At 32.4% G+C, this 9,537-nt stretch overlaps 2 protein-coding genes across 2 annotated transcripts; both read left to right on the top strand.

Annotated features, from left to right (window-relative positions):
• On the top strand, positions 260 to 3,387 carry LOC107615845 (protein SIEVE ELEMENT OCCLUSION B-like). The gene is made up of 5 exons (XM_021112408.1): positions 260 to 712; positions 815 to 903; positions 1,426 to 1,568; positions 1,840 to 2,346; positions 2,624 to 3,387. Exons 1-5 carry the CDS (start codon positions 282 to 284, stop codon positions 3,227 to 3,229), a joined length of 1,776 nt encoding a protein of 591 aa, XP_020968067.1. The 5' UTR covers positions 260 to 281; the 3' UTR covers positions 3,230 to 3,387.
• Positions 5,240 to 8,109, top strand: LOC107615846 (serine/threonine-protein phosphatase 7 long form homolog). Its single transcript, XM_016317867.1, has 3 exons — positions 5,240 to 5,279; positions 7,555 to 7,562; positions 7,678 to 8,109. Exons 1-3 carry the CDS (start codon positions 5,240 to 5,242, stop codon positions 8,107 to 8,109), a joined length of 480 nt encoding a protein of 159 aa, XP_016173353.1.

The following is a 9,537-nucleotide window of genomic DNA, read 5'->3' as shown; positions in this document are numbered from 1 at the left end:
TCAATAAAAAAAAATTGGGATATAAGAAACTGAAATTTAATTAATAATTTTTTTAAAGAAAAAGTCTAGAACGTCAGTATTTTTATTAAAATTTGGCCAACATTTAATCATCAATAAAAAAAATGAATAATCCTACACTATTAATTATAATTTTATACCATTAAAAATATTAATAATAAATAATTAATAGTTATAAATTATAAAATTTGCTGGTTCTACTGATTCTTTTTGAAATAAATTTTTGTGATAGTTATTATTGTTTTCATGATCCATGAATATAGATGATAGCGACGCAGAGTTCAAAGCTATGCGCGCACCAAACAACAATGTGGATTCTGCAGCAGTTGAGGCGCTATTCCTGGGACGCAAAGGTGATGATAACGCTAGCGGCATTCTGTTTGGAATACGGCAACTTTGTGTACCTGGACAGGGCAGTTCTACCTGCAGCATCGGACGTTGCGGGAACCTCACTGAGACAGCTGAACCAAATCCAAATCCGGAAGGAGTCTGCGAACCAGGTGACGGAGTTGGTGAGACACATAGGCCAAGCAGTGCTCTTTCACATCAACCACTGGGCTGACTTGTCCGCCGAAGACTTTGAAGAAGAAGATGTTCCTGCCCTCAATGACGCCTTAAAATCCATCCCTCTCCTTGTTTATTGGACCATTGCTTCCATTGTTGCTTCCACAGCAAACCTCCTCTCACCATCACCGTAAGTTAACACATTCATTTGCATCCATATAGATTGAATATACTTTCATTGGAATTATTCTATGGTGTAATACTTTTAAATTTTTTTTTTTCTATTTTTTAGGAGCTATACTTTGTCAGAGTTTAAGGAGAAGCTTACTATGGCTGATGACAGTTTGGCAGGGTATCTGGAAACATGCATGAAGCAGAAAGGTTAATATATATGCGTATGGTTATGTTTCGGTAGGTAGGGTATGATGGCCATGATATTTTAAAAAATATTGTTAAAATTAAAGTAATATTTTTTTATTATTAAATAATATTTTTTAAATAATATTGTTAAAAAAATATTATTAAAATATAAGAAATGTAACTTTAATTTTAACCACACTTTTTATATAATTATCGTGATCAGAATAACCTAACCATACTAGAATCTATCAATATATATATAATTACTTACAGTAACAATTTTTATATATTTTTTTGGCAATAAATTATAATTCTTTTGCTAATTTATTAATTAAATAACAAGTCACTGTCAGATATTTTAATAAAGTCAGTTCAATATACATCCTATAAATTTATTGGAGAGAGTAAATTATTTTGTTTATTAGGAAAACAACTAAGAATTTTTTATATAATACAATTGCATTGGTTAATTAATTTTTTCCTACTCTAGTAGGTAGCTCCTTCCTTCAGCTAATAGAAATGCGTTTCTTTGATTTGGTATAGAGCACCTAGGTGATTCCCAGGTTCGTAGAAGAAAAATAATTGAAAATCCTAAAGATATTGTAGAAGTTTTGAGGGCTTTGATCATGGACCCTAAGACTGGTCCGCAACCCCAAATTCATGAAGGCCTCGATCAAGTTAAAAAGGTCACTTTACTTTAACTTTCTCTCTTTGATTTGCATTCTTATTGGAGAGTTAATCGAATGATATTAATTATTGAAACAATAGTACTACATATAACTAGCATATTTTATCAGTTTAGGCTGTTAATTATTAGTCAGCACTAATTGTTTTGTACATAAGTTCAAACAAAATCTAAATATAACACGTTTTAAAAACTAAATGCTGACTAAAATCTGATGTAATCTGCTAGCTCTGAACTTTCTCTTATTGAAAATCCATCAAATATCATAACAGGGTGTGGAGATCTTCAAGGGGAAATACGTGTTACTCTTCATTTCGACCTTGGACAGAATTGAGGATGAGATTCGGCTCGTAAATTCTATCTACGATGGGTTGCTGGCAAACAACGACAAGAAAGAGAAGGGGGGTTATCATAGAGATGAGTTTAAGATTCTGTGGATCCCAATAGTGCATAAGTGGGAAGAAGGGAGTAAGGAACGGTTCAAGAATCTGAAGAGGAATTATAACATCAAATGGTATTCAGTGGAGTACTTGGGTGAGTTGCCAGGCAGAAGGATAATAGAAGATGATTTTGTTCGTCCTTACGGATTTGATATCCATGACAGACCTATTATTCCAGTTTTGGGTCCTCATGGGAGGAGGATAAATGAAAACGCATTGGACTTGATCTTTCAATGGGGGATCGATGCTTTTCCTTTCAGGAAAGAAGATGGAACTGCTCTTGATAAAAAATGGACTTGGCTTTGGGATGCCATTAAGAAAGTCAATCCTACAATAGAGGTAATTAATTATAAAAGTTAATTTTGGTACTAGTTTTGCATTTACAGTTTTATTTTTTAATATTAAGATGTTAAATACAAAATTATATCAAATTTTAGAAGTATAATCTTTTAGAGAAACACATGTCAATTTTTTATTTTCCTTTCACTAAGAATGTTAACTCCCCAATCTTCATATTTTGAAGGTGCAAATATTTGTCGGTTGATTAATTGCTTATTTTGGTTGTTTCTCAACATGCATATATACTTTTCCTATTTAATTTTACCGTTTGATTCAGCCGAAACGGGAAAAATACGTGTTCATATATGGAGGCAGCGACAACTGGGTCCAAAAATTCACAAGTGGAGTGAATAAACTGAAGAAGAATAAGGACATAGAAGCAGCAGATGTGGAAATAGATTACCATAATCTAGGAAAAAGAAGTCCCAGCAACGATGTTTTCAGCTTCTGGGTGAGCGTAGAAAGGAAGAGCCAGAAAAACAAGCAGCACAAGGATCCCCTCAACTGCGAAATCCAAGAGATTGCAAGAAACTTGCTGTGCCTCAAGAGAGATCCACAGGGATGGGTCATTCTCACCAAAGGCAGAAACATCAAGCTCTTTGCTCATGGCGACCCCATGTATCAAACCCTTTCTCAATTCCAGAATTGGAAGGATAAAGTTCCCATCAAAGAGGGGTTTGACATTCCATTGACGGAATACTATCATAATAAGGAAAACGAGATATCTGAACGTCAACAACCTTGCTCCGTGATCAATAGCTCAAGTGTCATTGCAACAATTACCTGCCCAAATCCTACTTGCGGCCGTGTCATGGAGGTTACTTCCGTCAATTACAAGTGCTGCCACCGTGATCATGATGATCCCAACTACTGCGGTTACTGAATTTCAATTTGCTTTTCCAAGCTTGCTTTAATTAATGCTTTTTCCTAGTTAGTTGTTACTATATAATTAAGAAATTAAAGTATGCGTGTTTATGTCAAATACCAGCAAATTTATCTTTGACAAATATTATGTTAAAAAATGCTAAAGAGTAGCCCCCTTTAAAAATGCATGGCCTCTCCTATGGCCCATGAGCTATATTACCATAAGTAAAAAAAGAAAGCTTAATCCATGACGATTAAAGATCACTTCTTTAATATCCAAAAAAAAAATGTTTAATTATTCTCTCCTATAGTTTCGCGAAATTTTCAATTAGATCCCTCTACTTTTTTTCCTTTTAATTGGGTCCCTGCACCAAAATTTTTTTTTTAAATTAGATCCCTACCGTAATAAAACCGTTTGATTTAACAGAATATTCCATTCCTAAATTGAATATTCTCTCAATTTTTTCTAAATTCATAAATTGTGTCTCCCTTTTTATTTTGAAGATGACAAAATTAACCCTTTACTCTTCTTCCACCTTTCTGTCTCCCTCCTCTACTCCAGCCTCTCTCTCTCACCTTCATTCTCACCATTTTTTTCTTGAAAAATCACGGATTTTGGAGTTCTGAACTTCGATAGTCCTGTATTACAGGGACGATCGTGGCCGACTGGATTTTACAGCCATAGTCGGAGACAGAAGCTCTGAAATATCGTCTTTATTTGGATTTTAGACATAGATTCGCATTTCTGCAGAGCATAGGAACTGAAATCGGGAAGCTTTCTCCGTCTCATGCGACAGGGGAACCAGATTTAGGTGAGAAACTAAACAAAGTTAATCAGAGCTGGAACTGTGTGCGTTTGATTCTCCTCATTGCAACCTTGCAGCGGTGAATCCAATTTTGATGTTCGTTTCTATCTGCTGGCTATAGCTTCTCTGATTCATCTCTTTTTCTCTCCTTCCTTACATTTTCTTCTTCTGTAGGAAATCGAAAACTCGCTTATTTATTTTCATTACTCCTTTGCGGTTTCCTCGATCTCTTTTTCTCATTTCTATTTTGGTGGCTCTCTCTGTTTTCATTCTTCTTATTCTTTAATATCAATTAATGGCTTGCAAAAATCTCTTTTCATTTTTCCCTTTTCTGTATTTATAACTTCTTCTTCCACCTCCTTATTCGATTTTTTCACATTGTCTTGGTTTTAGAATTGGGGGAAAACAATTCGAACTTAGAGGCTCCGATTTTTAATGTAAAACTGGATTACCAAAAATATTTTAATAATATTTGCACCTCCCTCATTTGTTTGCCATTGTCCATCTTTCGATGCTGACTCAATAAAGCTGTAAAAGATGCTCACGTCTCACGCCTCACACAATTCTCATCTCTTTTATCCTTTTTCTATTCATTGGAAATCGTAGACACTTGGATGCACATCTCGTATACTATTAAGTTCAAAATCAAAGCCAATCTCAATTGCTTACATGAAAAAAGATGTAGCAAAATTGATTGTGTTAAAAAATTCTGATTATGAGTTTTAATTATATATGTATTTTGTTTCTAATTAAATAATTATGTCATGACAAAAATTCTATTTTTGATCATGCTAAAAATTAATTATGGCAAAAATTTTAGTTTTAAATTTGTGTTGTAAGACCATTTCTGCCATGAAAGAAGGGAGCTTGTTGGTAGAAAAAGGGTGGAGACAGAAAAAGAGGTCGAGAAGATGATGGAAGTGAGGGTGAAAAAAAGAAGAGAAGGGGTGAGGGTAAATTAGTAAATTTATATTTTATAAACGTTTTTTTAATTTTTACCGTTAATAAGGACTTAATTAAAAAATTTAATATGGTATAGGGACCCAATTAAAAGGAAAAAAAAAGTATAGGGATCTAATTGAAAATTTTGCGAAACTACAAAGACCAACAGAGTAATTAAACAAAAAAAAGAAACGATCACTTCTTCAATACAAAAAAAAAATCACTTCTCTTTTTCCACTTTTTTATTTTATATGGAGAGAAGTTTGGTGTGATACCGCGTTATGGAGAACATGGGTGCTTTACCTGCATGTGATGTCAGAAGTACTGAAATCGGACGGAGAGATAATTTGGTGGTAGGAACTCGGACGGTCCGATTAGAGGGCACAACTCGAACCGTCTGATTTGTGCGGTCTCAGCCACATGTTGCGCGTTCATTGCCCTCCAGAGCGGTGCCCCCTTATACCAACATGCTTCCTGGAACCTCAACTCACTTCCTCCGTGTCACTTTCATAGTGAACCCCAGTAGCAATCCCTTTCCTCGCTTTTTCTTCTTCAGCCTCCAAAACCCCTTGTTCTTCATGCAAACTTGAAGAAAAAAATTCACAATGCCAAAAAAATAAAAATATAAAGATGTTAGTCGTCATGAACTTCATATTATACATTATCTCAGCCACCCTGGTTATGTAAGTTTAGTTTTTAAATTTTTTTTATATTTCAGATTTATTATTATTATTTTTAGAAATTTAGGAATATATATTTAAATGAAGTAAATATTATATGTTATAGAATTATTATTATTATTGTTAGAAAATAAATTTAGGAACATATAGGTTAAGAAATTGTGATTATCGTTAGAACTTAGGAATTTATTATTGAAAGTATATATATATATATATAGTTGATTAGTGAACTTTTTAATTAATGATAATTGTTAGGATTTGTGTATTATTGAGTGTAATCAAGTTGTCTATTTAAGTTTGTCTAGAATGATACAATAAGAAGGGTATTTATAGGGGTAAGAGAATCGTAATAATAAAGACATAATCTCCTATAATAAATATTCAGATATACTAAATAATATTAATTGATCCTAATTGATCATAATTATATTCTAACATCCCCCTCAAACTCAAGTGACAACTTGAGTTTAAAATTTATTTAAAACAACGAAATAAAGAGAAAAAAAGAACTACATAAACTGATAAAACGGGTGCAGACGGAACTGCCACGAGAAAATACAGACAGAACTGCCATGAGAGAACATAAACAGAACTGCCACAAGAGAACGTAGATGGAACTGCCACGAAAGAATGTAGACGAAACTGTCACGAGAGAACGCAGATGGAACTGCCGAAAGAGAGCGAAAATTATATGATTTCTTCATGAGAATAGGTAAGCAGCGGATGACAATGGTGTTTGATCTTTCGACTCGGAAAAATACAAGACAGAGAAAACAGGCTAGTCGGTGAGGTGAAAAAGTATCAATGGAGTGACAAAAGGTAAGAAAAAATGGCATAGAAAAAAGTACAAAAACTGCGATGATTTCATCGCAAAGAAAACAACATATTTTCTTCAAGGAGGATACCATGGCTCTGATACCATATTAGAAATAAGAGACAAAAATGGAGGAAAGATTTGTGTATTATTGAGTGTGTTCAAGTTGTGTATTCAAATTATCTATACAAGTTGTGTGGAATGATACAATATAGAAGGGTATTTATAGGGACTAAAAGAATCGTAATAATAAAGACGTAATATTCTATAATAAATATTTAGATCTACTAAATAATTCTAATTGATCCTAATTGATCATAATTATATTCTAACAATAATATTTAAATTAATGTAATGTGATAGATTAGTAAAAATATATGTTTAGAATATTTTGTAATAATTTCAGAAATTATAATTAATTATTACGTTTAAGTTGTATAATTTTTAGAAATGATTTGGGGAATTTTGAGTAAATTAGGTAGAATTTTTTGTAATAATTTTTTGTTTGTTGTTAGATTTTTAATTGACATAAATATGTTAGTATAGATGAGGGTTTAATGAAGTGAAATTTTATTAGTTAAACTAGAATTGGATTTATTTATTAGTTATTATTAGTAGTAAGGTAGTTTGTTGTTAGTGACTAAATAAATAAATAAATATGTAATTCAATGCTCAAGTTGAGAACAGAATGAGTAAAATATGTATAATAATAATATCGTAATTTTTTATATTTTAAAAAGCATTCAAAATAATTTATAGGATTGTTAATTAAATTAAGCAGTTAAGTTAATTACTCGGAGCTTTAGTAAATTAGATTAAGTAAAATCATTTGTTTAAATTGAATTTAGTAAAATTATATATCATAGCTTTGTGATTTCAATTATTATGTCTTGTTTAGTTAATTATGAAAATTACTTAATAATGATAGTTAATTAATTAGTAGGTTAGGTTAGTCATATATGATAATTACTAAATTAGCTAATTAACAAAAAGTTTAGCATAAGTTTAATAAATTAGTTGCCCTAGTTAGATAATTATTATCTTTTAGTAGTAAATTAAGAATTGTTAATGATTTGACTAATAATCTGATATGTTTTTATAGAGTTTACGGTATTTGATATGTGATCACCCACTCTCTCCGGATTGATACAATGATAGGGTTGAGGAGCATTTACGGTTTACTGGTTTCTTGCATGTTTTTCAAATTGGAGTAGTTTAATGTCAGAAAGTACTGGTAAATACTCTAGTCGAAAGGTGGCATCCAAACACACATACCTTTCACCTTCCTGCTGGTGAATGTGCTGTGACACTAGAAGATGTTGTTGTTATTCTTGGTCTTCCAACAGACGATTTTCCAGTTATAGGGATGACTATGAATAGTTTTAAAGCCTTAGAGGCGGAGTGTTTGCAGCAATTTGGGGTTGCACCGAGAAAGTCGGACTGTAGAGCAAGCTGCATAAAACTGACATGGTTTCGAGATCTAAAAGAACGATTACAGTTGGTTGACGAAACCAGCATGCAGAGGTACGTGAAGTGCCACATTATTTTATTATTTGGTACAGTCTTGTTTGGTGACAAGTCTGGGACATCTATGCACTGGAAGTTCCTGCCTTTGCTTTGTGATTTTAGCAGTATCGAACAGTACAGTTGGGGATGATCTGCATGCCTGGCACACCTGTTAATAATGAACTTCAATGTAATCTTTCCATAATTACTTTCAAACTCTTCCTCACTGTCATTGTTGTAATCTTTCTATTCAATATTTCGGCCGGCTTCAGATTGTTCGAATTCAACATACACCTCAATGAACGATATTTGAGTGCGACTTTCAATGTACATTGAAAACATCTCTTGCATGCTCACTTCATCAGTTACATATTTCGTCTGAAATTGAACGAATCCACCAAATACCGGTATGGAATACCTGTATAAAATACATGATATTCTCCTAGACAACCCAGATTCTATCTTCTCACAAATCACACCTTTTCGTTCCTCGAATGAGATTGTGAATGGAATAACAATATCTAACGGATTTTCACAAATAAATTTCACTCCTTCAACTGTTTGTAACAAAATCTGACCAAAATAATATACTTTGAGTAAGACTCTATCATCCATTTTTCTCACTCACATGAATAAACTTCAAAGTCAAATTATTTTTCTTCGTTCGAAAGAACAGAGAAAGATAGATGGAGGTGCTGAGGGAAGAAGACGATGAATTGAACTACTCTAATCAGTCCAATACGAGCTACCCACACTTATATAATGTTAAAAAAATATATTATAATCAACTCGGACCCAGCGATTACCTTTAACGTATTCAAAAAAAATATTTACTAACCAAATTCGGAGGTCCGATTTGATTTTAGAGAAAAAAAACTAATCAGACGGTCCGATTAGTCACTCCTGAAATTCAAATTCCCCCCCCCTCACAACTCGGACCATTCGATTTAATTATCCTATTTTTTTTGCACAGAATTCGAATAGTCTAATTTCTTTCACCGGGTTTCAGCAAAAACTGTCCCACATCTATGTATAACACCCCATATTCCATATCAACACATAACACACATATGACTGACATATCTAAAATAATGAACTCTCTTTTTCAGTATTGTGAAATGCAGCAATTAAAAAAGATCACTTCTCTCTTTTTTTCAAATAAAAAACAAAATGTCATTCTATATATTATTATCATTACAAGATAGCAATAGTCTTCAGTCTTCTATTATTATTCTCATTTTCTTTTGCAAGTTACCGGGTTTCAGTCCCACATCTATGTATAACACCCCATATTCCATATCAACACATAACACACATATGACTGACATATCTAAAATAATGAACTCTCTTTTTCAGTATTGTGAAATGCAGCAATTAAAAAAGATCACTTCTCTCACTTCTCTCTATAAAAAACAAAATGTCATTCTATATATTATTATCATTACAAGATAGCAATAGTCTTCAGTCTTCTATTATTATTCTCATTTTCTTTTGCAAGTTATTTTTTTATTAATTTTTTAACAATATATATATTTATTTATCTATCTTATATATATATATATATATATATATGAAGGTT

Source organism: Arachis ipaensis, chromosome B09, assembly GCF_000816755.2.
Source record: "Arachis ipaensis cultivar K30076 chromosome B09, Araip1.1, whole genome shotgun sequence".
In the NCBI taxonomy this organism is placed as follows: Eukaryota; Viridiplantae; Streptophyta; class Magnoliopsida; order Fabales; family Fabaceae; genus Arachis; species Arachis ipaensis.
Note: the sequence above shows the minus strand (reverse complement) of the source record. Positions and strands in the feature narration are given on the sequence as shown.